General features: G+C 53.9%; 1 protein-coding gene across 2 annotated transcripts; it reads right to left on the minus strand.

The window, feature by feature from the left end:
- Nucleotides 1-27,814, minus strand: PSD4 (pleckstrin and Sec7 domain containing 4). Of its 2 annotated transcripts, none has more exons than XM_065927294.1 (17): nt 27,707-27,814; nt 17,567-18,652; nt 16,359-16,484; nt 15,984-16,062; nt 14,417-14,798; nt 10,334-10,510; nt 9,833-9,913; nt 9,580-9,692; nt 9,368-9,426; nt 9,108-9,197; nt 7,406-7,449; nt 6,888-7,048; nt 5,804-5,874; nt 5,548-5,711; nt 4,686-4,830; nt 4,292-4,435; nt 1-2,238 (listed from the first exon to the last, which is right to left on the minus strand). In XM_065927294.1, the coding sequence occupies exons 2-17, from the start codon at nt 18,539-18,541 to the stop codon at nt 1,981-1,983; spliced, it is 3,069 nt and encodes a 1,022-aa protein (XP_065783366.1). In that variant the 5' UTR covers nt 18,542-18,652; nt 27,707-27,814; the 3' UTR covers nt 1-1,980. The 2 variants fall into 2 exon arrangements, with proteins under 2 accessions (XP_065783366.1, XP_065783367.1); XM_065927295.1 differs by having other exon boundaries at nt 27,698-27,756.
- Nucleotides 27,815-27,837: the final 23 nt, after the last annotated feature.

Below are 27,837 nucleotides of genomic sequence, written 5' to 3' on the forward strand. Positions count from 1 at the left end.
TCTGCCTTTTATTCTGGTTTTGGAAATAAGGATACAGGTCAGTGAGGTCAAATAACCCACTCACGGTGGTTCAGCCTGTAAGCATCACTTGTGGGCCAAGTCACGTCCACACGGTGCTAGTCTACCACCCCAATCAAATGAGACAATTGGCCTCTGCCCATCAGAGTGGCCCAAGGAGCCTTAGAAATACTGTTGGTACCTCTGACCCAGACCTACTGGATCCAGATTCCTGGGCATAGGATGGGAATGCCTTCAGGGTCACTCTATACTGCCAGCTGGGAACCAGAGAACAGGATGGTCCTCTCCTGGAGGCCAGGGACATGCTGGATTCATGCCTGAATCTCATAGTACTGGCCCATAAAGGTACTTAATATTATTGGAGAAATGAAAGAATGAACCCATGAGCGGATGAATCAATGATTCTGAGGTCCCCTCCTGCTGTGACAGCCTATGTGACTCCTGCACACGATTAGCACACACATTCACAGACATGCACACACACAGACACATACATGCACACACAGACCCACACACACAGACACACACATGCACACACACGGCAAAGGGAACCCGGCCTGCCACCCTGCAGGTGGCCTCAGCTGCCCAGAGCTGCCTGCCTCTCCCACGCCCCTCACCGGTACACACCTCCTTCTTCACTGGTCTGTATTATTGTGCACCCACTGGGTGTGTGGCCCAGCCACAGCAGACACTTGTTGGTGACCCTCAAGTGCCAGCCCCACCCGGTGGAGTTGCAGGCCCCAGGGCTGGTTACAAGCACGAAGGGGAGGGCAGGGCGGCAGGAAGGCTGGAGAGGCCGTGCGAGCGTCAGCCAGCAGGCGGGTAGCTAGAGGCCCCTTTTGGCGGGCAGCCGGCTCTCACACTTGGCTGAACAGAGACAATGGTGGCTGCCTGGCGGCCCGGCCTCCTTCCCACAGGCAGAGCCTCGGGTCCTCGAGTGTCTGGTGAGCAGCCCAGCTGGGATGCAGTCAAAGGGAGCACAAGGGGGCTTCCCAGGGAGGGTGGCAAGGGCCCCTGGGAGCAAGCTGGGGCAGAGAAGGGGTCCCTGAATGAGTCCTGGAGCTTCCAGGGGAGGGGTGTGTGGGGAGGGAGCCAGGCCTTCACCGCCCCTCACAACTCTCCAGAGTCCCCAGGGAATACAGCATGCGTCACCACCTCTTACTCTTAGCCTCCCCGAACCTGGAGCACCTCCTTCCCTGCTCTGGGGAGGCAAAGGCCCTTGTGGCAGGGCTCTCCACTGAGCTCTGGGCGCCCCCACCCCTTCCGGCCCTCGCTGACCACCGTCGGTTCCACTCTGATGATCAGCCATTGGCCATGGGAGGCAAGGCCTCCCTCATCTGCCCCCTGTGTGTGCAGGATGTAGGGAAGACCAGACAAAGGCAGGGGGCCCCAGAGCCAGCCTCACTGAGCCCTTGAACTTGCCGAGTCTCTGCCCCTGCCCAGAAGGCTGTCCCCGCGGTGGGCAGGGCCCAGCTGGGGTCTCCCAGGACCTCTTCCAGCAAGTCACCTGATTTCCAGAGCAAGACCACTCCCAGCGCTGCAGCTTCCCTAGCCTGTCTATGCCCAGGTCTCTGCTGCCCTGGTCTTTGTCCCCGAGGATGGGGGAGCTTGCGGGGCCTCTGACTCTCAAACAGAGAGCTGAGAAATCCTCCAGGTCCAGGAAAGGTGTCCTCTGTGGCTTCTGAAGGGATGAAGGGTGGAGTGGGATGAACTGTGGCAGCTGAGTCAAGTCCTTGACCTCTGTCCTCTCTTGGGAGCAGCCAGGGTGGGGGCAAGTGTCAGAACTCCAGTGTGGTGTGCGAGGGAGCAAGGGGGGGACCACACTAGGGTATCCTTCCATGGGGAAGAGGCAGGGCCCCATCCTCAGCATGGACCCGCTGACATAAGGCTCTCCCTAGGGTTTCATCCCAAATCCACCGCAGGCCCAGGTCGCGGGGGGGAGTTGGTGAGGTGGCCCTGGCTTCACAGTTGATTGCGGTTCCGTTTGGGGATGATCTTCCGGTAGGTTCTGCGCTCTGAGATGTTGCGCTTGACCTTGGCCGTGGTGGGGGCCTCATCCTGGTGCAGCGACGGGCTGGAGTGGGACTTCTTCAGGCTGGGCTTGGGCTCCTGCAGGCCTCCAGCCTCCCTCCCCAGCTGTTTTTCCCACAGGTCCAGGTCTTCTGACGGGCAGTGCAGACGGGCCACGAGCAGCTGCAGGTAGGTCTCATAGCGAGTTTTCTGGAACACACATGGGTTCCACTGCCTCAGCACCACCCCAGTTCCAGGTCGGGATGGGGCTGGGATGGTGAGGGACAGACAGATCACACTGAATGATGTTACAGGGACAAAGACTTCTGCAGAAAGAGGGCTGGGCCAACTGCTAGCATTCCCTTGGACAACGATCTCAGCAGATCCTGTCCTTCCCCGGGTATCTTAGAGTTACACCCATCGGCCTGGCCCTGTTTGATACAGCCAACACTGCCTGGTGCTGTAACTAACATCTCTGGAGCACGTTACGTCGCTGAGACACTAAAAGATCCATCACCCACTAGGCTAGAGATCTGTGCAGCACCGCACACAAACAGCACACATCTGTACGCAGCCCTCATTGAGTCTGAATAGCATTTTAACAACTGGCATCTGGAGAGCATGACGCTAACTACCCTCATCTGCTTAACACTCCTCGGGCCCCCGTAACTAACATCCTTCAGATACAGTTCCCAGTTTACTCAGAGCTTTCCCACCCTCCAGCCCACTGGGTCCTCATCCCGGCCCTGGGAGGCTGGTAGGAGTCATCGCTGTGCTTTATAAAGAGGGAGGGTCAGTGTTAGTTGCTCAGTCATGTCCGACTCTTTACAACCCCATGGATTGTAGCCCGCCAGGCTCCTCTGTCCATGGGATTCTCCAGGCAAGAATACTAGAGTGGGTTGTCATTTCTTTCTTTCTGCCCCAGGGACCGAACTCAGGTTCTCCTGCATTGCTGGCAGGTTCTTTACCATCTGAGCCACCAGGGAAACCCACCAGAGAGGGTGAAGGCCTTGCTAAAGGTTCCAGCGAAAGGCTGGTCAGTGGTGGGGAATGGCTGGAGTGCTGCAGGCAGGGCTGGATCCTATCAGCCAGCCCTGGGACCTCGGGGAAGTGGCATGCTCACGGCCATGGATGCAGCCAATGCCCCAAGAGGATGAGCTAGAAAGGGAGGGAGAGGATAGAGAAAGACTGGTGGGCACAGACAGGAGGGGACACTGATGCTTGCTCCCCTCTCCGCCCCTGGGTGGCCTTTGCCCTCCTCTGTATCACACTGCCCCTCACCCGCCCTCCTGCTGAACTTGGGTGCAGGATTGGGGGTGGGGTGAGGAAAATATTTCAGCATCAGTCAGAGAGTTAATAAAGATCATTCCTTAGTTAGGGCCATGAATGAGGCATGGATGTGATCAGGTCTCAAGCAAGTATATCAGGTGTGAGCAAGTTTAATCTCTCTGTGCTGCAGTTTCCTCATCTGTAAAATGAGGATTAGTGTCCTTACCCCAGAGTAGCTGGATGACTAAATAAGACAATTCATGCAACAAGATTCAGAAATACTGCCTATTATAATAGTATTAGGTAGGTATGAGGGGAAGTAATTCTGTTAAAATATAGTTTTTCCATGACTTCCCTGGCAGTCCAGTGGTTAAGACTCAGCACTCCCAATGCAGGGTGCATGGGTTGGATCCCTGGTCAGGAACTAAGATCCCATGTGCCAAAAGGTATGGCCAAGAAAATTATATATATATATGTGTGTGTGTGTATGTGTGTATATATATATATACACACACACACATATATATGTAAAATAATATAATAGTTGGGCTTCCCAAGTGGCTCAGATGGTAAAGAATCTTCCTGCAAAGCAAGGGACCTGGGCTTGATGCCTGGGTTGGCAAGATCCCCTGGAGAGGGGAATGGCAACCCACTCCAGTATTCTTGCCTGAGAATCCCAAGGACAAGGGAGCCTGGCTGGGAGGCAAGACACACATACACATACACACGAGTGTTACCAGACAAGCAGCTGCTGTGTTCCCAGAACAAGAGGTGAAGTGGCCTGAGTGCACACGGACACACACACTTGTGCAGGCGTGTGCACACATTCGCGTGTGTACACATTCGCGTGTGTAGACCATTCACACAGGGCTGGAGTTCTCGCCCAAGCCCCTCCCCCTGCCCTGAGCGGCGGGGAGCCAAGGCTGCAGGGACGGCCACGGCCATGAGAGGGCGGCAGAGGGTCCAGGCGGAGGGTGAGACACAGGGACCTCACCTCGTACTCCAGGTACTCCTTCCGCAAGCGGTAGTCTTCCAGCTCCCGGCTGCGGCCTCGCCGCTCGGGTAAGTTCCTCTGCAGATCCAGTAGGTCGTCAGAGGCAGCGTCCAGGCAGTTCTCGTGGGATCGATGCTGCTCCTCCTGGGAGTGGGAGGCGGTGCGGGGAGCTGTTTCAAGCCCTCCCTCTCTGTCCCCACCATCCCAAGACGTCCCCTCTCTGTTCCTGAGCCCAGGAGGACAGCTCCATCCTGACCCAGGGGCCCAGATGTTCAGCCCAGCCCCCGCCCCCCCACTTCTCCTAGGCCTGGTGCACTGCCTCTCATCTCCCTTCTAGTCCTCCAGGGTGTATCCCACCACCACATCCCGCCCCTCCCTCAAGCTCAGGTCTTACCAGGGAGCCCTGGGTTGGGCCCACGGGCAGGATGGGCCGGACGAATTTGCGCTGGGAGCCCACCGCGGCAGGGAAAGGCGGAGCCGAGTGCGTGGCGGCAGCCAGGTTGATGCGTGCGATCCAGGAAGTCATCTCCTGGGCAGTGCTGTGGGCAGAGAGAGCGGTCTGTTCCTCGGACCGCAGAGTGCTAGCCCACCCCCGCCCTCCAGCCTCTGGTGGTCAGCGCAGCCACCCAGCTACAAAGGTCAGAAGTCCTGCCACTAGCTGAGGTGGCTGACCTCTGCTGCTGGTTTTTCTCACCCAACAGAGGCAAATCTGGGAAGGCAATAAGAGTTTATGTTTAGTTACTCAGTCGTGTCCAATTCTGGGACCCCAAGGACTGTAGCCCGCCAGGCTCCTCTGTCCATGAGATTCTCCAGACGAGAATACTGGAGTGGGTTGCCATTCCCTTATCCAGGAGATCCCCCCGATCCAGGGATCTAACCCAAGTCTCCTGCATTGATTGGCAGGTGGGTCCTTTACCACTGAGCCATCAGGGAAGCCCAATACAGTTTATATCAAATGCCAAAAAATGATCAAGTGTTCATGGCTTCCTGGAATCCTCTGTTTGGAACTGGGAGGCTTAGTCCAACTTTCAAGGAAGAGGTGGTCCCAGGGGTGAAACGGGCTTAGGGCAGGGGATGGAAGCCGAAGTTCCCCGCTCCCCACACTTCATGTGTATCTGGGGCCCACCAGTGAAACATCTCAGGTCAAGCCTGCACCTCCCTCCAGGGTAGGGCCAGCACCCATCAGAGGATGAGAGGTTCACAGGAGGAAGGCTGGGGCCTTGCTATCTCTCATCTCATCCCCGCCCCTGACTTACGGTGCCTGGAAGAGGTAGAGGCGCCAGTCGGCCGTGCGAAGCTGGAAGACATGAGGCTTCTTGGTGTAGTGGGTGGCGGGGGTGGCTAGTGAGTGGTGCACCCCCACCGGCTCATCCACCATCTGCCCCACCAAACTCTCCCCATCAAGGCCGTGGTCCTCTCCCTGCCACAGGGCAACAGGGGCTCAGAAAAGAGGTTTCCATCAGCTGCCCCCTCTCCCACACGGCCCATCAGGGATGCAGACACCCTCCCTACCTTCAGGAAGTAGAGGACCATCCCTCGAAGTAAGGTGTGGAGCATCTTCCAGCCGCGCTTACCCCACGGCGCTACCCGGGAAGCAGAACACGAAGGTGGGTGATGATCTCCCCCACACATCCACACCCTCAGATGCACACCATCTCACCACCGCCAGTCCCTCCCCAGGGTGCACAGAAACACAACAAAACACAACAGATCACAAGCAGGCAGTACTGTGTCTCACACACATGGGCAATCATGCTTAGATACCAAAACAGAGCTACTTACGAATAACAACACAAATAGGTGCTCACCCAATCCATCCTCCCTCAAACACGCCCACGCACAAGCACAGCTCTTCTGGGACCTCTTTCTGGTCCCATCCAGAGAGACACAGGGGCTCAGAAGCTAGGGCTGAAGGCCTACTTCCCCATGGTCACCTCTTGGCCTTGCTCATGTGGCTTCTCACAACCAAATGCCAGACCCCTAGCTGGTCGCCACAGCCCCATCCATCTGGGATCCTACTCCTGCTCTGGTCATGTGGCTCCCTGCTCCAGAGCCCTCAACGGTCTGCAGAATGAAGCCCAGTGCACCTCACACCATCTTTTCTCACACACCCCACTCTGCTCTTTTCCTGGTGGGGATCTCTCTGCAAATAACCAGACCCTCTTTTCCTCCAAGGTTCAGCTCAGAGACCATCATGTCCCAGAAACCTTAACTATCCTGTCTCCCACATTCTACCCCCAAAACAAAAACAGAGGCCTCACCCTCCTCCACACCCCATACCCGATTGAGACCTCCCTGCAGCACGCAGCTAGCTCCTCTGTTTATCCCAGACACTGCCTTGTTTGTCTAATTCCCACCTTAGCACAGAGGCCCAGGGGGCGGGGGATCCCTAGGTTTGTCTTGTCTCTGCATCACCTCCCTCACCCCCAACCCTGAGCTTATAGTCACTATTGAGGAAGGACCATGGGCTGCCCATCCTCCACCCATGCCGTCTCTCTGCACACCTGCACACACATCAGCTCAGGACATCGTGTTCCTGGGCAGGGCGCTCTGCACACACTGGCAGACAGATGCCCGGCAGCAGGCAGACACTCACTCTTCTTGCCATCCGCATCCTGGTGCATCTTCCGGGCCAGGAAGCCCTGCTTGTAGGTGGGCACCGTGGGGTCCTGAGCCAGCTGGAGGAAAGGGTTGCTCATCTTGCCAGCCGGGGGAGACGGCCGGGCCTTCTCGGGCCTGGCTGCGTCTTCTTCATCCCTGGGCATCAGAGAATTGGGCTGGGGCTGCTTGAATGGGCAGAGGCCACCAGGAGGCACCCCTGCCTCAGGACCCCACTCTCTCTCTTGCTGGGCAACCACACCTCAGGACCCCCTAAAAGAAGCCCTCCTGCAAGGTCAGCCCATCAGTTCCTTCATCCCTATGCCCTCATGGCCTCTGGCTCCTCCAGGTGTTATATGCCCCCCTGCACCCTCTCTGAGACCGGCCTGATGCCCTGCCTCTGGCTCCATCCATGCAGAGGGGAGCACTGTCCAGGACCCTGAACTCTCCCACTCAGCTGGGTGGGAGGAGGGCGGGCAGGAGAGAGGGCGGGGAGGGAAGATGGGTCTCACTTACACGGCCCACTCGAGCTTCTCACTTCGGATAGACCAGTAGAGGGCCTGGAACAGAAACACACAGCTGGGCCGGAGAGCCTCAGGCCAGGGGGCCCATACTCTGGCAGAGGTGGGATGGGCATGCTGCCACCTCCATCCCAGTGCTGCTGCCCTTCTGCCCTGGGCAGCAAGCAACCCATGGGTCCACGCATGCAGGCAACAATTTATCAGGCATTCGCCATGTGCTGGGCACTGTCCTGGGGGCTGGAGACACGAGGGTGAACAAGCCAATCCCCGTCCTTACTCGGGCTTTGTTTGTGCTCAGTGTGACCACGTGGACTCCAGCCCGCTGTGTGTGTGTGCTCAGTCGCTCAGTCGGGTCCGACTCTTTGCGACCTGATGGACTGTAACCCGCCAGGCTCCTCTGTCCATGGGGATTCTCCAAGCAATACTGGAGTGGATTACTATGCCCTTCTCCAGGGGACCTTCCCAACCCAGGGATCAAACCCAGGTCTCCCGAATTGCAGGCAGATTCTTTACCGTCTGAGTCATCAGAGAAGCCCATAGCCTGCCAAGCTCCTCTGTCCGTAAGATTTGCCAGGCAACAATACTAGAGCAGGTAGCCATTTCCTCTGCAGGAGAGCTTCCCAACCCAACGATTAAACCCAGGTCTCCTGCGTTGCAGGCGAATTCTTTACCATCTGAGCCATGAGGGAAGCCCTTTCCTTGAATTTAGTGAGGCCTGAACTAGTTCCCGTGAAGGGGAAATGAATCACCCACATACCATCCTGCCCAGAGGGATCTGAGGCCGCAGGAATGGCTCACTGCAGAGTAGTCAGCATTTGCTGAGTGAATGAATAAACGAGATGCCATGACTTTGAAATGATACGACCAAGAGTACGCATGTCCACGTGGCTGGCTGGCTTCTGGAGCTCTGGCCACATCTAGCGGGGGTGCCATGCGGATAGTAAGTGTTCAGTCAATGTTCGCTGAATAGACAGGAGAATAAATGCTGTGACTGCTTATGAAAGCAGCCTGTGTGCCAGGCCCTGGACTAAGCACTTGACCACCTTAATTTCATCGTGGTAACGACCCTGCAAAATGGTCACGCACCCTGGGAGAACTTGCCTCGGCCGAAGTGTAAGCTGCCCAAGGCTAGAATTCAAACCCTGCAACCTCTGGCTCCTGAATCCTAGCTCCAGACTTTCACCATGTGAAGCTTTACACCAAGGACCAAAAACCAGTGCTTCTCAGACTTAACAGGCCTAAGAGTCACCCAGAGGCATAACGGAATAATGTAGGGCCCAGCCCGAGATTTGATTCAGTGGACCCAGGCCAGGGGGATGTGAATTCACACAAGCTAATACCTTTCAAGGGGACACTGATGTCGCAGGCTGGGTAGTATCACTTTTAGTTCCCTTCAGTAAAGAAGGCCTGTTCTGGGATTTCCCTGGCAGTCCGGTGGTTAAGACTCTGTGCTCCCATTGCAGGGCGGACAGGTTAGGTTCGATCCCTGGTCAGGGAACTAGATCCCGCATGCCACAACTAGAAGATGTTGCATATTGGTGACAAAGACCCAGGACAGTCAAATAAATAAAAATGGAATTATGTTTTTAAAAAGGCGTGTTGTCTCCAGGATGTCTTGGCAGAGCCAGGCCCAAGCTCATGTTCCCCTTGAGACAGCAAGCTGAGGTTCTAGGCCCTACGTGGACCCTGTGCCGTACCTTGAGCAGTTCTTTGGGGAAGTTCCCGCCGTCCCGCAGGCCATTCAGGTTGGTTATGAATTCCTGGCAGCTCATGCTCTTCCCAATGTTCTGTGGCCAGAACATGTGGAGAGGGGGGCAGCTGGCACACATGTCCCACTCCAGCAGCAAGACCCCTGGCTGGCCACCCTGAACCTCCCATGGGTCCCCAGGGCCCTCCCTGACCCCATCCCAGGCCTTGGTCTTGGTTCCCCTCTCCCAGGACCCCCACAGGCTCTCACCTGTCCGTGCAGGTCCGTGTTAAGGAGCATGATGGCGCAGGTCAAGGTGTGTACACAATCTGCCCCCAACAGAGAGAAAAGGCCGTTGGAACTGGGACTCCCGCACTGTCTCTGCCCACCCTGTTGGGGGGACCTCCCCAATGCTTCTGGGCCCCCATGGGCCCCCAGCACACTCCCACCAGTCACCACCCAGTGAACCGGCCCCTCCCTACCTACTGAGGAGAAAAGCCCGGGGTTGCAGTGATGGAAGCGCTTGGAGAACTGGTAGAGGATCCGCTCTCGTTCCTGGGTCTCCCCACTGAGCACCAGGGCCTGGAGGAAGCCCCTGGAAGGAGGTCCCGAGTCCAGGCAGAGTCCGGCAGCCTGAGCTCGGGGCCAGCCAGAATCCAGCCTCTGCTGGTGGTGCTTCCCCTCTGCTTCCCCACCAGCCATCCCTCCTCCCCAGAGAAGGCTCCCAGGTGTTACCGGAGCGCGCGGTCCAGGCTCTGGCCTCCGAACTGGAAGAAGGACAGGTACTCCTCAGCCACGGCCCTGCTGAAGTCATTGCTGCAGAAGGAAAGTGGGGATGAAGCCTGGGTGGGGACCGGCGGGCCTCCTGGGGCCTGATGGGGGCTGGGAGTGTGATCAAAGGAAAGGCACAGCCAGGGTGGACCCTGGGTCCCGAGAGGGCACTGGCAGCCCCTGGGACCTCATCAGCGCTGAGCAGGAGGGACATGGGGCTGGGGTAGGGGAGGCAGGTGGGCAGGTCTGGCAGCTCTAGGCAGGGACTGAGGGTGGTCCAACGTGACTAAGAGAGAGGGGCACAACAAGGGTCTGGGGGTGAAGGGGAGGGGGTGTGGTGGACAGGGCAGGAGTGAAGGCATGAGAGGTCAGTGGTGAGGGGACACGGGCAGCAAGGATGGCCCATCAGTGGTCATCCCCATCCTGACTAGACATCCAGCCTTGCTTGAGTTCAAAAGCCCTTACTTCTTTCTCAGGTAGGCGGCCACTTCAGACTTCCGGAAGCCCTCCAGGTGATAGAGACGAGAGGCCAAGTTCCAGGCCACCTTGTCAGTCCTGACGCCATTCGCCAGCTTGTCTCCAGCCGGGGGCCTCTGGCCTTCCTCTGGAGGTTGCACTTGGGGCACGGGGCTCCCAGGAAGCCTGTGGAAGTCCATCATTGTCATCTCCATTTGGGATGGAGACAAAGGGCTTCTGGGTCAGGTGTCCTTGAGGTCAGTTGGGGCAGTGGGGGGCAGCAGTGCTCAGAGTCCATGCCCAGAGCTCAGAGTGGGAGCTGGGGCTACCCTCTACCCCAGGGAAGAGTGTGGGTCACAGCCCGCCTGACCTGACCTGGGCACCAGGAGGGCCCAATGAGGGCAGTATCCACAGCGAGCCAGCAGGGGCTGGAGCCGAGCTTGGTACCAGCACGTTCTCAGGTAAACCACATGGATTCACTGAGCCTAATTCACCTTGGGTGGCAGGTGCAGCCCTTTGAAGACCCTGGTGGTACTGAATCCATCCCAAGGAGGGGTGGGATTACCTCCCCAAACCCCAGCAGCCACTCGTGTCCCTCACCTCTCCTGCCCTCCCCATCATGCCTCCTTCCCTACCCCCAGGCCCCAGCCTCCACTCCTAGATCTGCAGCCAAGGATGGTGCAAGGATGAGGCAAGAACCAGAAGCTAGACTGGCTTTAGGGATGGTGATAGCTGGGGTTGCCATACAGGTGGTTTCCAACCCTTGCCCTCCCATACCAGCTGCCCTGTCATATAGAAGGGTCTCACTGCAGGGGCTTGGATGGGGATCTACAAAGGTGCACAGGCCCAGGAGACCCCCGGGCAGACTAAGGGAACACTCAGAATCTCAGAAGTCACCAAGACCAATCTCCATCTGACTCCTGCATTGTCCCTGCAACACTGCAACCAAGTACTTGGGTATCCTTGTTATTATCATACAAGTTGCTTCCCCAGGTGGCCCAGTGGTTAAAAAAAAAAAAAAAAACTGCCTGCCAATGCAGGAGACACAGGCTTGATCCCTGGGTCAGAAAAATCCCCTGGAGGAGGAAATGGTAACCCACTCCAGTATTCTTGCCTAGAAAATCTCATGGACAAGGGGAACCTGGGCGGGGTGCAGTCTATGGGGTCGCAAAGATTCAGACACGGCTAAGCGACTGAGCACATGCGACCATGCATCATCCAGGTTACCTCAGTTAGGGAGTTGTACAGAGAAGCAAAACTTATCACAATACGAAAATGTTCACCAATGGACTACCCACTTATAAAACTCAGCTGGACTTAGTAGTCCTCTCCACGTAACACAAATGCATGTTTCTGCCCCCAACTGGGTGAGTGACTTTGCTGATAACTTCTCCCTACTTCCTGAGGCTCATCTGCATCCAACAAGGCAAACATAATGGAAATCAACTGAAAACTGACATTACAAATCTTGCCGAAAAAACATAGGATGTTATGAAGTCCATGAAAGCGATACTGGAAGATTCCAGGGGTCACTTGGGAAGCCAGAGACAAATAGAAGAACAGGAAGGCTTATTCCAATGAACAACTGAGGAGGAGGAAGTAAAAATAATGACATGCTTGTCACATGTAAAGAGAACTACTTGGGGGACTTCCTGAGAGGTCCTTCAATTAAGACTTCATGCTTCCAATGCAGGGGGCACAGGTTCAATCCCCGGCCAGGGAACTAGATCACACATGCCTTGTGGTACAGCCAAAAAATGTAAAAAGAACTACCTGGGATAATCAGCTGATGAAGCCCTCAAATACTTTTACCAAAATGACCTAGTCAATTAGTATTGTTACTAAAATAACATCTAGATAGGGAGGCACTTTGAGGGAAAAAAAAACCCACAAAGCAAATATAATCTGTTATAGAATTGTATACTTTAAATGGATGGATTGTATGATATGTGAATTATATCTCAATAAAGTTGTTATTAATCTTCCTGACCCAGGGATTGAACCTAGGTCTCCTGCACTGCAGGCAGATTCTTGACCATCTGAGCCACCAAGGAAGCCCAAAATAAAATAAAGTAATAAATAGACCTTTATGACCTCACTGTAAAAGTTAAAGATGAATGAGTGACATCTCACTGGGCCAGCAAATTAGGCCAGGAAAATTAACTTCCTATATTGTATTAAATATAAGATTAAATAAATTTATTTCTGTAATATTTAGTGGGGTTTACCAAGAAAAGCATTAGTTAAACCGTTTTCATTATCTACTATCAAAGTATGGCTCACATTTTAGGTAGATTTACTTTTACTTGGGGTTGAATTAAGGTTAATTTCTGGTACAATGAACACTCTCTTTTTAGATACTGAGAGACTCTTCTGATTACCCTGAACATCTCCAGACACCTTGCAGTATTCCAGCGGTGGAAGAAAGATGCTTCTTTAGTTTCTGATACTGCCTGAGGTTCGCCATCACTCAATGACATTAAGATCGGAGTGGAGTTAACCTTCCGGTTAGTGTAACACTTAAACCATCACTGGTGTTCCCTGATCTCTTTCATCTGACCTCAATTTGGCCAACAAAATCCCTTTTCCATGGAGAGATCCTAGAGGTTGACAGGCTTCACGCAGTATCCTTGGGGCAGGAGGACATTTAAGTGGATTTCCAGGTGGCCTATTCCTACCTTGGCTCACAGTTCTGGGGTCATTCAATCCTGCTATGGACCCCAAGGTCCACCATTCCTTTGGTACCAATCAAACCTTCCCCTGCTACTCTGTGAGGGAGAGAGATCTGGGTCAGCACTCTGGGCCTCCCAGTCACATCTTCAAATTCATAGCAGTATGTAATCCCCACACCACTAGCTCTGAGCATCCCTCTTTCCAGACCTGCCTAGCATGACCCCCATTCTTCCGCACTCGTGGACCTGGTCAGGTTCACTGCACAACCCCCTGGTCGTGGACATGTCTCCCTGGCTGTCCCTCGGCACACGCAAGTCCTGCCCTACGTGTATGACCATCCGCTCTTTGGTTTCTTGTGCTTCTAAACTCTCCAGTCTGTAATCCCGGCTTATATACATTCTATGTTAGGTCCCAGCATGCATTTCTCATGTCACCTCACACCAGTCAGAATGGCTATCATCAAAAAGTCTACCAATAATACATGCTGGAGAGGATATGGAGAAAAAGGAACCCTCCAACACTGTTGGTGGGAATGTAAACTGGTGCAGCCACTATGGAGAACAGTATGGAGTTTTCTTAAAAACCTAAATATAGAACTACCATATGATCCAGCAATCCCAGTCCTAGGCATACATCTAGAGAAGCCATAATTTGAAAAGATATATGCACCCCAATGTTCACTGCAGCACTATTTACAATAGCCAAGACATGTGAACAACCTAAATGTCCACTGACAGATGAATGGATAAAAAAGATGCGGTATACATTGAGGGCTTTCCTGGTGGCTCAGATGGTAAAGCGTCTGTCTGCAATGCTGGAGACCTGGGTTTGATTCCTGGATCAGGAAGATCCCCTGGAGAAGGAAATGGCAACCCACTCCGGTACTCTTGCCTGGAAAATCCCATGGACAGAGAAGCCTGGTAGGCTACAGTCCATGGAGTCACAAAGAGTCAGACACAACTGAGTGACTTTACTTACATACTTAACTTATACATATATATACACACACATACAATAGAATATTACTCATCCATACAAAAGAATAAAATAAGCCATTTGCAGCAACATGGATGGACCTAGAGATTATCATACTAAGTGAAGTCAGACAACTGTTGTATGCTATGACTTATATATGAGGTCTAAAAAAAAAAAAGATACAAATGAATTTACTCATAAAACAGAAATGGAAAAAAACTTATGGTTACCAAACGGGAAAGAGGGGTAAGAATAAATGAGGAGTCTGGAATTAACATATACACACTATTATATATAAAACAGATAACCAATAAGGACCTACTGTAACAGCACAGGAAAGTATTCTTAATATTTTGTAATAAACTATAAGGGAAAAGAATCAGACTGGGTATTGTTAAATGCCTACATAATTAGGAGGCAGAAGGTGGTTAGAATGACACTTACGTTTTTGCAGAAGTCAGGCAAGCGTCAGGCTGTCTGGCTCCGGCCTCCGCAGTCCTGGTGGGGCTTAACTTTACTTCCTTCCCTCGGTTTGGGGCCTCTCCTGCCTCCTCTTTTTCCAGGGAACCTGGCTGCACCCCATCTGTCTCCAGGAATGAAGGGCTTGGAGCATCTAGTGTCCACTCAGGAAAAACACTGCCTGGGGGGCGGCCCTGCAGCCGCAGGCTGCCTTCCCGGGAGGAGACCGGGCTGGGCAGGGAGTCGGAGCCTCTGACCCCAGACTCAGGGCTGCTTGGCTCCGGCGAAGAGGCTGGGCTCTCCCAGGGGTGGCCAGGGGCCACGGTGCAGGGAGCAGACTCCTGGACACACTCTGTATCCTTGTCACCTGAGAAAGAGCATGGAATGAAGCTGGCATGGGGTGAGGGGCAGGCTTCGGGCCAAGGGGCCTGGCAGAGCCAGGGAACAGCCTGGGCTGTCATCACCAGCATGTCCCCCTCCCCTACCCCCCGGGCTCCTCCCTGAAACTGCACATTCTGTCCCTGGTCATGGGGCAGTGACCTCCCACACATGGGGCAGCAGGCAGAGAACTCCAGCCCCAAGGCAACCACGGGTTCAAGGTTGCTAAACCATGAAGATCCCGGCATCCAAAAGGCTGGGTCTTTTGTTGCTGTTGTTCAGTCGCTAAGTCGTGTCTGACTCTTTGTGACCCCATGGACTGCAGCACGCCAGGCTTCCCTGTCTTTCACCATCTCCCGGAGCTTGCTCAAACTCATGTCCATTGAGTCGGTGATGCCATCCAACCACCTCATCCCCTGTCATCCCCTTCTCCTTCTGCCTTCAATCTTTCCCAGCTTCAGGATCTTTTGCACATTTCATCATTTACTCTATGAGATGGTATTTTACTTTATTTTAAAAAAATTTTATTTTTCATTTACTCTATGTGTATTTTATTTTTAAAAAATTTTTAGTCTTCATTTACTCCCAAGAGATGGGTATTTCATTATTTATTCTTTTAAATTTACTTTTAAATTGGAAGATATGGGGGTGGGCAGGGGACGAGATGGTTAAGATAAGCATCACCAAGTCAGTAGACATGAATGTGAGCAAACTCCAGGAGATAGTGAAGGACAGGGAAGCCTGGCGTGCTGCAGTTCATGGGGTCGCAGAGAATCGGACATGACTTAGCGACTGAACAGTTCTTTACAATGTTGTGTTGGTTTCTGCCATACAACAACATGAATCAGCTGTAGGTATACATATGTCCCCTCCCTCTTGAAATTATTCCCTCCCACTCCCCACCCCATCCTGTCCCTCTAGGTTGTCACAGAGCACTGGGCTGAGCTCCCGTATTATACAGCAACTTCCCATTAGCAGAGATGGGTATTTTAAAACCCATTGCATTGATGAAGTTACAGAGGCAGACACAGGGTTTAACCTCAAGTCTGTCTGGTTCTAATACAATACAAGGGGACCCCTTAACAACACCCCTAGGATCCAAGAATGATCTTTGTCCCCACTCCCGATCAAGCCCCCAACCACTTGATTTCCCAGACCCCACACTGGATCTCACCTCTGTCCTGGGAGCTAAGAGGCCCTGGGGGCCAGGAAGGAATGACCTTGGTTGGCCAGCCCTGGGTGCCTGGCCCGGCCTGTTGAGAAAGATAGAGTTTCATCCATGAGGCCTGGAGACATTGAGAGGTGTGGGAGGCAGCGTAGGCAGGGGAAGATGGGAGGGAAGCAGGACTATAAGTATACAGGGCCCTCCTTCCCTGCTGTCCTCCCCCATCCCAGACCACACTCCCTGATCTGGGCCTCGGTTCAGAAGAGGCACCCTGGATGGGACCCACGTCCTAGGTGGGCTGGTGCTGGGCCCCGGAAATCACGGGGTTCATGTTCCCTCTTTACAGATGGAAAAGGTGAGGCCCAGAGAGGGGAAGTGACTTGCCCAAGGTTGCACTGGATGTGTGGCGGGTCTGCCGTTAGATTCCACATGTTCTGTCTCCCAGCTAAGTGTTTGGTCCACACAGGATGCTGCAGGCGAGGCAGGCTCAAGGCTGTCTCTCAGAGAACTCTTCGGGAAGAAAAGGAGAGATTTGCCCCAGGGAAACTGCTTCCAGGGCCTTTCCGACATCCCTCTGGCCTCACCCATGTTCACTGACTTCTAGTCTCTGCTCTGTCTGCTCAGAATGGGCCCTGCTTCCCGTGGCCCTGCTCAAGGAGAGGCTGTGTTGGAGGGAAGGTCAACAGCTCCCAGACACTGGGCTGGGCTCTGTCATCCCAGATAAGAGCAAACTGCCAGCTCCCAGGCCAGGGCTCCCAGGCCTCCCTCTGAGGACCTCAGGGGCCCTGAAGCAACCAGGTCGAGAACACATGTCACAAAACAGAGCCACAACCACCCCCTACTCCACCCCAGCCTGTGGGTGGAGGGGCCTGGCCAGTGTTCACAGCTCCTCAGATCTCGGGGTCAGAGCTCTTCCCAATTGTTCTCTGGGATCACAGAGATTAGAACGTTACAGCCTGGCTGTGCCATCTTGAGTCTCCTTATCTCTTAAGCCGAGGCCTCCCTGGGGAAAAAAAAGTGCTCACATAACTTGTCCCCATAACTTGTGCTAGTTGATATCAAGGACCTCTGCCATTGTCCTGGGGGCCTGAGCTTGTGAAACTGAATTCGATGAAAGATGCTAAAAGTAACAAAATGCTGCAATCTCTCCCAAACAGAGAGGACTCAAAGGAGACACCCCAGCGGGAGAAGAGGTCACCCCTGCAGGTTGACCCCTGCCCTGTTACAGCTGGGACCTTCTTCGAGGTGGGAGGCCAGAGTCTAAAGACTGGTCTGGAACACGCTGCAACGGGAGGAGCTATTTGTTCTCTAAATGTGTCCAGACGCAGTGCCTTAGAGCTGGTGAGATGGAGACATTTGTGCCTTAACAAACATCATCTGCTTAACAACTGAGCATTGTCATCATGCTCAGCTGACATCATGGCTCCTGTAAAATTCCCTCTACTTCTGAAGGCCACCCTGGGCCTGCCTTTCTGCTCTGTTGCTCCCCAAAGGGAAGAGAGTTCTGGGCACAGTGATGGCAGAGGAAGGTCCTTCCTTCTGTCCATGTCCCCAAGCACAGCCCAAGGGTTGGTTCCCGGGGCTCAGTTTACCTCGGTCTCCTCCTGGCTGGAAGGTGCCGAGGGAGCCCCCTCGGGGGTATCCACCACGACCCAGGAGAAAGAGTGTGGCCTGTAGGTGGGCACAGGGAATGGAGGGGTGGTGTGCCCGCTGGACTCTGCTGTGCTCTCCCCCAGATCCGGCTCACCGCCCAGCTCCCAGGGCACTCTGCCTCCTGGGGGTGGAGGCTCCAGGGTCTGCGGGCTCTGGGGCCCAGTCCTCACGTCTACATAGGAGTCCGAGAAGCCCCAGGAAAAGTGCGTTTCAGATGCACTGGAGTTCGAGCAAGGGCTCTCCAGGAAGAGCGGGTTGTCAAAGAAGATGCTCTCCTCCTCGGCACTCCACTCGGGAGACAAGTCCAGCGTGCCCTCCCTCGGCCATGCTGGGTTCTGGGTCTCTCCTTCTGGTCCGCTGCTGTCTTCCCCCGAGGCCTCATCCGCATCCACGGGTGGGCTGGGAGGGAGGCCTGAGTTCCGGGGGCCAACTGGGATGGTGGGAAAAGTGGGGAGGTCTGCAGGGGCCGCGGGAATGCAGCATCTCAGCTCAGCTCTGAGCTCTTCCGTCTTCTCCAGCTCCTCCTCCAGGTCCAGCACACACATCTGGGCCTGCAGGATCCCCGCCCAGAACACCACCTGTGTGGACGTGCTTTGGCTCTGCCCTGGGCTCCCCAGAGGCTGGTTGTCCCTGGAAGACCCGGGGGAGGTGGTTTTCTGTCCTGCCTGTTCCTGGGAAGAGCCGCTCCCCAGGTGCATGGGCTCTGGGCTGGAGCCCTGGGGACAAACATCGGGCCTCACAGCATCAGGAGGGACAGAGGCCCAGGTCTGCTCCCCGTGAGGTTCAAGAGGCTCAGGGTGGCCATAGGTCTCCCCTAGGTGGGCTTCCGAGTGGGGCTGCAGGCTGTCTCCCAAACAGATGTCGAGGATTTCCACGGGTCTGGGGTGGCCACAGAGTCCGTCGTCGCCCATCATCCAATGAGCGTAAGCTGCGCTAGAGCCTTCAGGAACATCCGCCTTCACAAACCCATTGTGTGGATTAGAGGGAGCGCTGACCAGGGGGGCGACCGGGACCCCGCAGGTACCCTGGAAGTACCCAAAGCAAACTCAGGTTAGCACTGGGCTGTCAGCCCCTGGAAGCACACAAGTGGCAAGTTACATATAGTTTTGAGTGCCTGCCACATCCACAGCCCAGGTCCAGGGCCACTGCCCTCAACACAGAAGCAGGGGTGAGGAGTGTGCCATACACGCTGTCTGACCCATGACTGCAACTGCCTATACCCATGGGGGCACCTGCCCCAAAGACACTCATCTGTTGGCTGAAGGCGGCTCCTGTGGCTGAGCTAAAAATGATGAACTGAGCACACCAGAGCCTTCTTTGGGGAACCTGGATTGGAGAATGTTGAGGCTGAGAATGTTGGTAGCAAGAACAAAAGGCACAAATGTCTCAAATTAGCAGGAAAGCAGAGGCAAACCAAAAAAAAAAAAAAAAAAATGACACGGAAACCAATGTATGTGGGAGCCAAATAGTCAAGGACTAGAGGTGAAAGGAATGAAACAGACTCAAGGGAGAAGCAGGCAGCCAGGGAAGAAAGGCCATGGCCAGTCTTGTTTCTACTTCCTGAGGCTCCAGCCTTCGGGGCCTGCATCCTTGCAACAATGAACCGGCCAATTCCCAGTTACAGCCATGCAGTCTGGCCTAGGTGGAACCAGGAAGAGGAGCACCAGCTAAGCTCAGCCTGGGCTCTTGCAGGGAGGGTGCTGGGCTTCAGCCCACAGGGAAGACTCAGGCTGCATGGAGAGGAGACCACTGCCTTCTTGGTGACTGGAGGGGGCGGGGGTGGGGAAAGCTGGGGATGTCCACCCGTGTTCCCCTGGGGCTCCACCACATCTGTTCAGAGCTGCCCAGTGCATTGGCCACATTGGCACTCTGGGCGGGGTCTAATGGGATGCAGCTGAGGATTCTCACGGGGAATTTTCTAGAAGACGTATCTCCATCCCCTGCATGTGGACTCCAGGTTACAGAGCTTTTGGGAGTGGCCCTGCTGCTTCAGAACAACTGGCCTGTTCTGATCCTGTGGACACTGTGAGACTCGTAACTGGATCCATTTCCCTCCCCGTATGGGCCCTCAGGAAGTGTAGGTTAAATCTGCAGGCCCTATGCATGCATTTCCAGGATTAAATGCACCCCAGGGGACTTTCCTGTTGGTCCAGTGGCTAAGACTCCATGCTCCCAACGCAGGGGGCCTGAGTTCAATGCCTGGTCAGGGAAGCATATCCCACTTGCTGCACCTAAGAGTTCACAAGCTGCAACTAAAGCTCCCACTTGCTGCAACTATTTCTTGGTGTAGTCAAATAAATAAAAACAGAACAATAAATGCACCCCAGACCGCCTCACATCTTTCATTTTCCCTTTGCCTTACTTTCCTCACTCAGAGATGTCTACTTGGAGGACTGTGTATACATTAAGCTGTTTTTTGAAATATCTGGGGGGGACAAAGGCACAAATAAACACACACATATCCCTGCTCCTGACTTGCAACCACGTGTGATTTCCCAATACCCATTGTCCACCTACTTCATGGTCTACCAGGAGACACTCAATAAGGGGGAAGTCTCAGAGACAGGGAACCAAGGCTGGGTGGGGTCCTATTGCTTAAGGTCACCAAGACAGCACAACTGGGTACTCTTCCTTCTTTCAAGAGGTGCCAGAGAAAAACAAGACAGGACCAGCGTGAATTTCAGTTTCTTATTCCCCTTGAGAGCATCCTCCAAAAAGTCTCTCAAAACCAGAATCCTTTTCTGGGTTTTTACTTCTCCCTCAGTCCCAACCCTCAGATCCCTCACTGTGAGCACAGCAAGAATCTGTAATTGCCAATCTGTGGCCTCAGGATTCTGAAGCTTTAGGCCCCAGGAAGGCCCAATTTACCACTGAGTTCTCAGCCGGCCTCCCCAGTAGACTGGAACTTCCTGAGAGCTGAGGCCACTTCTTACTTTCAGTCTTGTATTTGATGCTCTAAATCCAATCAATTTGAAATCTGCTCTTCCTATGGGTCTCCAACTCTTTTAGCTCAGCCTCAGTCATCATCTGGGACTTTCCTGGTGGCTCAGATGATAAAGAATCAGCCTGCAGTTCAGAATACCCAGGTTTGATTCATGGGTAGGGAAGATCCCCTGGAGAAGAGAAGGACAACCCACTCTAGTATTCTTGCCTGGAGAATCTTATGGACAGAAGAGCCTGGCAGGCTACAGCTCACAGGGTCACAAAGAGTCAGACATGACTGAGCGATTAACACTTTCACTTTCAGTCATCATTTGAGCATCTTCCTCTCCACCCCATATCTTCCCCAGGTTAAAGGCTGAGGACTTGTATGGTTCACTCCCTAAGTCCTTGGCTGGTCTCAGGGGTAATCCCTGGCTACCTTGCTCCCCCCAAGCAGCTGTCCATTTTCAACTCTTCCCCTCTCTGAGTGAGAGCCCTGCTATGATCCTATCTCCATGGGAGAGAGAATGAGTGAGGTCAGGACCCACCATCTATATTTGGGCAACCCCTCTGGAGCCAAACCTCCCTCCCCAGGCCTACCTGGAGAATGACCAAGTATAAATAAACAGGTGAGACATGACCCCCCCCATGCGCGCGCGCGCGCGCGCGCGCACACACACACACACACACACACACACACACACACACACACACACACACATTGCAGGCTTCTCAAGGAAACAGCCCTTGAAACTGCTAGTTGCTCAGTCGTGTCCGACTCTTTGCAACCCCATGGCTCCATGGACTGTAGCCCACCAAGCTCCTCTGTCCATAGAATTCTCCAGGCAAGAATACTGGAGTGGATAGCCATTCCCTTCTCCAGGGGATCTTCCTGATGCAGGGATCGAACCTGGGTCTCCCACATTGCAGGGAAATTCTTTACTGCCTGAGCCACCAGGGAAACAGCCCTTACGGTATGGGAAACTCAGGATATAGCTCCATTTATGAGATGGAGGGCAGATGCACAGGGAAGCACCTCCATCACAGACACCTGAACTTGGGGCATCCCTAGCTCCCTTCCCAGACCCCTTGACCATCCCTCCCTGCCAAGACCTGGTCTGTTTGTGTCCAGCAGGCTCCCCTCCTGGGATGCCCCCTCTCCAGTCCTCACTCCTCCTCACACTCTATCCAACGTGTGTCTACCTTAGGAGCAAATCCTTGTGGGTATCACAGCATTCTGCCTAAATGACTTCAACTCCCCTCCTCTTGTTAGTAAATTGCTTGACAGCCAAGTTCAAATGACAATAATGGGAATGGGAAACGATGGGCAGGGGGCCGGAGGAAAGTGTGCCCTGCAATTTTTAATAAGACGAGTTCCACACATCCCTCTTTGCCGAAGTGCTCAGTCACTCGGCCGTATCTGACTCTTTGCAAGCCTATGGACTGTAGCCCACCAGGCTCCTCTGTCCATGGGAATTCCCAGGCAAGAATACTGGAGTGGGTTGCCATTTCCTCCTCCAGGAGATCTTCCTGACCCAAGGATCAAACTTGCATCTTGGTGTCTCCTGCATTTACTGGTGGATTGTTTACCACTGAGCCAACAGGGAAGCCCTTATAACTAAACTTGTATATGAAGCAAAGTAGACATACAGGTAAATGTTAATGACCATGCTAGACATAAATGAGGGTTGAACTTGCCTTCCCAGAAGAAACGGGGACTTCCTCCATGAATTCAAAGGGAAAGAAAAATCAGAGAAGTTGTAGCAGCTTTCCAGAGAACAAAGGGAACAGATTGCTAGGGCCTGAGGGGACGGAAGGGCATGAGGGAGGTGGGGTGGGGACTGGGGAAAGACTGACAGATCCAGCACATGGTGGGGAAAGAGCTATGCCAGCACACCACCCCCTTCTCTCTCGTATTTCAGAGCATTTACTCCATCATGTAATTTCTAGCGTGTCAACCCACCTGGTTCTCACTTGCCTCCCCTCCCCAGAAGAAGGTTCTTTGTGTTTCTTGCTATCACTATTTCCTACGAAAATGCTATCCCTAATCGCTTTAGTGATTGACTGTGTGAGCCTCTTGATGAAAGTGAAAGAGGAGAGTAAAAAAGTTGGCTTAAAACTCAACATTCAGAAAACTAAGATCATGGCATCTGGTCCCATCACTTTGTGGCAAATAGATGGGGAAACAGTGACAGACTTTGTTTTGGGGGGCTCCAAAATCACTGCAGATGGTGAGTGCAGCCATGAAATTAAAAGACACTTGCTCCTTGGAAGAAAAATTATGACCAATCTAGACAGCATATTAAAAAAGCAGAGACATTACTTTGCCAACAAAGTTCCATCTAGTCAAAGCTATGGTATTTCCAGTAGTCATTTATGGATGTGAGAGCTGGACAAGAGAAAAGGATAAGCACCAAAGAATTGATGCCTTCAAACTGTGGTGCTGAAGAAGACTCTTGAGAGTCCCTTGGACTGCAAGGAGATCAAACCAGTCAATCCTAAAGGAAATCAAGCCTGAATATTCATTGGAAGGACTGATGCTAAAGCTGAAACTCCAATACTTTGGCCATCTGATACAAAGAACTGACTCATTTGAAAAGACCCTGACGCTGGGAAAGATTGAAGGCAGGAAAAGGGGACGAGAGGATGAGATGGTTGGATGGCATCACCAACTCAATGGACATAAGTTTGAGTAAACTCTGGGAGCTGGCGATGGACAGGGAGGTCTGGCGTGCTGCTGTCCATGGGGTCACAAAGAGTCGGATGTGACTGATCGGCTGAACTGAACTGTGTTTACCCGCTCCAGCTGCCGAGTGTGGGGGGCACAGCGTTATCCTCTAGTTTCAGCGGCTAGAAAGCTGAGGGTTAGTGTGGACTGGAGAAGCTCAGGACCACTCATGAGATACCTGGGGTTACAGAGCCTGGTGGCAGGCGTCCTGGTTCCAGGCAGACAGGTCCACATGGGCGCACACAACCTCTAGGCAGAGTTGCCACATTTAGCAAATACACAACAGAAGATGCCCAATACTGGGAACATATTTACACTGAAAATCAACTCACTTATCTGAAATTTAAATTTAGCCCTGGACTCTATTATATCTGGCAACTCAACTCATGTCGAGAGCACCCATCTCTCTCGACATTAGTAGGGTGTCCCTCACCTAGCTAGCTTTGCAGCCCAGACCTCAGGCCTGCCAGTCACCCCACGGGTGAGGCAAGTGGTGACATTGCCCTCCTACTCACAAGGAAACAAGGCTCAGAGAGCTTCAGAAATGTGCCCGGGTAGCTCAGCTAGTGGGTGGGGAAGCTGGGGTCTGATCCAGGTCTGTGGCTCCCTTTAGCGGTACTTTCTTTCCACCTGTAAATCAATTCCTTTGGGTATTCATGGGACTGAACAAAGCATAAATTTCTTCTGAGGTGGAGTCACCTGAATTCATCTGTTCCCCCCACTGTCCAGGGCAGGGCCTGCCTGACTCAGAGGTGACACTCCAGAAACACTTGTGAAAATAAGAGGAAAGATGGAGAGATGGATGGAGGGAGGGAGGGAAGGAGGAGGGATGATGTATGGGTGGATAGATGGAGGGATGGATGGATGAATAGAAGGATGGATGGATGAATGGATAGAGGGGTGGAAGAAGGGATGGATGAATGGATGGGTAGGTGGATGGGTGGATAGATCCTCAGAAAGCTCCCTCCTCACAACCTCACTACAGGACTGGGGAGACTGAGGCTTGGAGAAGGAGATTTAGCATTATTATGACATAAAGAGGTTCCCCTAAGGGCAAGTCTGACCATGAACCAATCACACCTTATTTCCAGGAAGCCCAGCGCCCTAAGGGCAGAGCTTTCCCAGAAGTGGTTCCCACCAGGCCAGGCCAGCCCAGCAGCCAAAACGTCCATCTGGGTCCTGGCTCCAAGGAAGAAGCTGGACAGAGAGGAAGAGAGTTCAGGACCCGTTCAACCACCTTGTCTATGCTCCTCACTAGAAATGCAAGTTGACTGAGTCTCTGTCTCTCTCTCCCACCCTCCTTCCCTCTCCCCGCCTACAGCCCCCACCCCACCCCCTTCTCTCTTCTATTGCTTCTCGCTGAATGAAGGGATGGGATGCCTGAGGGGGTGAGGTCACTTCTTATGACCAACGTGGCAGTCCCACCAATCACCTGGGTGAGGACAACCTGACTGAGCAAGGGTGAAGAGTCAAGGGTCAAAGGTGGAGACCAGTCTCTGTTTCCTGGAGGTAGGATGGCACCTCTTAGGCAGAGGTGGGCCAGGAATTGGGGAGCAGAGTCCAGGTCTCAAGCATCTAGACTTTTCTTGGTTTATTCCCTCCCTCACCCTTGGTACTTAGTGTTACCTCTTTTAAAATCACTCAGGTATCTTAACCAGAATTAAGGAGAAAGTGTCCAACACGGGTCTCTTAGCTGGGTTCCATCCTCTCTAAAAGGAGTGGCCCTTCATGTTTCTAAGCACCATGATAGGTCAGGAAGCTTAAGGAAAACTTCTGGGAGAAGTGGGGTGGCTCTTTGGAATCCAAGAAAATGCTCTGAGTTCAGAAGCCAGTGAGGGGAAAGATTGGGGAGGGAGCCGGGGATGGGGGAGGGATGGGAGAGAACGGGCGCTCCACTGGACAGTCCCCCAAGGCTCCTGTCCAGAGCGGAGTGACCACTGCTGGGGCTGAGTCTGTGTTAGCTGATGGTAGGTAAAGGACACAGAACCTGACAGCTGGGGGACCAAGGGGACAAGAAGTCCCTTCTACCCTCACCTAACCTCTCCTCCCAGCTTCAAGGCAAGGTTTTTTCCATCCTGGGAGAGGAAGGAGCCCAGATGGCACCCAGATCATCCTTTTGAGAGTGGGTTCTCTTTCCACCCTCTGCTTGGGCACAGAGCCTGTGCCCTGAGGTGTTGAAGGCCACAGGAGGCCAGGGGAGAGCCTGTCCAAGGGGGACAGGGGCCAGCACGAGTGTCACACATTCAGCCCCTGCTCGCCATACCCTGGAGGCTCACGGCCTAGTCTCAAATCCTAACTACCACTGACGAGCCACGTGACTCTGGGGCAAAACTTCACCTGGCTCCTTGCCTGTGAGAGAAGGAAATACGATGGAAAAGTCTTCTCGGGAAGTTTGCTAGAAAATGGGTGCAGGGCTTCCCTGGTAGTCCAGGGGATAACAATCCACCTTGCAATGCAGGGGACACCGGTTTGTTCCCTGGTCCCAGAAGATCCTACGGGCCACATAGCAACTAAGCCCGTGTACCACAACTGAGCCTGAGCGCTGTGACTCCTGAGCCCACGCTCTGCACCTCCTGAGCCCACGCCCCACACGCTCTTGAGCCTGTGCTCTGCAACAAGAGAAGCCACGACAACGAGAAGCCTGCAATGAAGAGCGGCCCTCACTCACCGCAACTAGAGAAAGCCTGTGCAGCAACGAAGACCCAGTGCAGCCCAAAATAAATAAATGAGTAAACAAATAAATAAAATCTTTTCAGAAAAGAAAGAGAGAAAATGGGAGGGGGTCTGAGTACCAACGCTGAGCCCGCCCTTGGGAGGTGCTCAGAAATACCATGTCCTGCTTGTATTAACCTGGCTGCTTTGCAGGTCCATTTGGAGAAGAAAAAATACATGAAAACAAGCAAACACACGGCCCTCCATGAGAGCACGGACTCGGCCCGATGGGCTCCCTCTGGACCTGAGGAATCGGTTCCTGGATGTCCTGTCTGGACTGTGTGTGTCTCTCTCTCCTTTTAAGCTTCCAACTCAGAAAGCTGCCTCCTTTTGCCCTGGCAAAGCTCCCTTCCTGTGCAAAAACCAAAGTCTTCTGGCCCATCCTGGGATTTAGGAGGTGATCTGCCCTGTCCTTCAGCAACCCTGAGCGGCAGCCAGGTGAAGGGTGTTGCTCTGCGGGCAGTTACCCTCCCCTGCACACTGTCCCCGGGCTGAAGCTGCAGGACAGACACCCCTTCCTGAACCTGGGGCCAGGGCACCCGAGATACATGACATATGATGAGGGGCCAGCCCACATCCTGCCCACACGGAAGGCAGCTTCATGCAAATGTGCAGAGAGAGCGAGAGAGAGAGCGAAACACTCACACACATACACACGCCATTGGTGCTGAGAACCCTGAGATGGGTCAGCTGAGAAGCAGGCATGGAGGGAGAATGGAGAGGAAAGAGAAGAAGAGAGAGTGGTGAGCAGAAAGGATGAGCCAGGGGCAGAGGAGATGAGGGGGCAGAGGGCCAAAGGGTAACTACTGACCACAGGAGGACAACAAAGCCTCGGGGCCAGCCCGGACCTCCCTCACGCCTTCCTGGATCTCCCCCTCCCACAACAAAAAGCCCTGAGCCCAGATTCTAATCCATAGGCTGGGTGGCTCCTTATCTGTAGAGCAAGAAGCCCTGTGATGTCCTAAAGCCTGGGAGACAGGCCTCCTGGCTGAGGCCCCATAGTCCTGTGGGGTGTTTATTATCAGCTGATGACAGGTCACCCTTCCCAGGCTTTTAGCAGAGAAGAGTGACTCTGCCTGTAGGATCTCGGGCCCTAGAATAAGGGGGCGGTGGCTGAGGATAAGAACTAGGAAGCTTGATATTGTCCCAAACAGGGACGCCATTGAGAGTGAGCTTGTTCCTGTCAACCACCAGGGCGATAAGCCTAAATTCGTGCTGCCAGGGCAAGCCAGCAAGTTGGGCCCCCTCCCCCAGCCCTGCCGTGCTGCGGGGGCCCTGAAGGCAATGCGGGACTGGGCGACCCAAGTCTGAGCTCCTACGATGACCACACCCAAAGCTGCCCCCACCCCAAAGCCCCAGCCCAAATGGCTTCCTTCTCTCCAGGGTTGAGGGGTCATTTGGGGCCTCTAGCCTCGTTAACCCCCACTGGGCACCAGTCACCAGGGACCCAGGGAGGCTCACAGAAGATTCAAGAAGGGTCTCCCTGGGAGGCCGGAGTAAGTGGGAGCCACAGCAGGATTCAGGGAAAGGGCTAGATTGGGAGGCGGCTGGTTGATGGAGAGGAGGAAGGAGAAGGATGGGGCTGCTGCCTGGGGCCGGGCTCACGGCAGACGCACAGGCCTTCAGGGCCCTCCTTCCGGCCCACCTGCCCCACTAGGGTCCGCACATGACTCCTTGCACCCTCCGCCCCCACCCCACGCAGGCCCACCTTGCTCACCTCCAGAGGACCGGGAAGGGATGCGTGGCCCTGGCTCCCCCGGAGCGATCCTGCCGCCCGGTCCGCCCGCCCTGTGAACGGTGAACGTGGCGGCAGCGGCTTCCGACTTCCGCTCCCCTCACCACACTCAC

The sequence above is a fragment of the Muntiacus reevesi genome, chromosome 3 (genome assembly GCF_963930625.1).
Source record: "Muntiacus reevesi chromosome 3, mMunRee1.1, whole genome shotgun sequence".
Taxonomy (NCBI): Eukaryota; Metazoa; Chordata; class Mammalia; order Artiodactyla; family Cervidae; genus Muntiacus; species Muntiacus reevesi.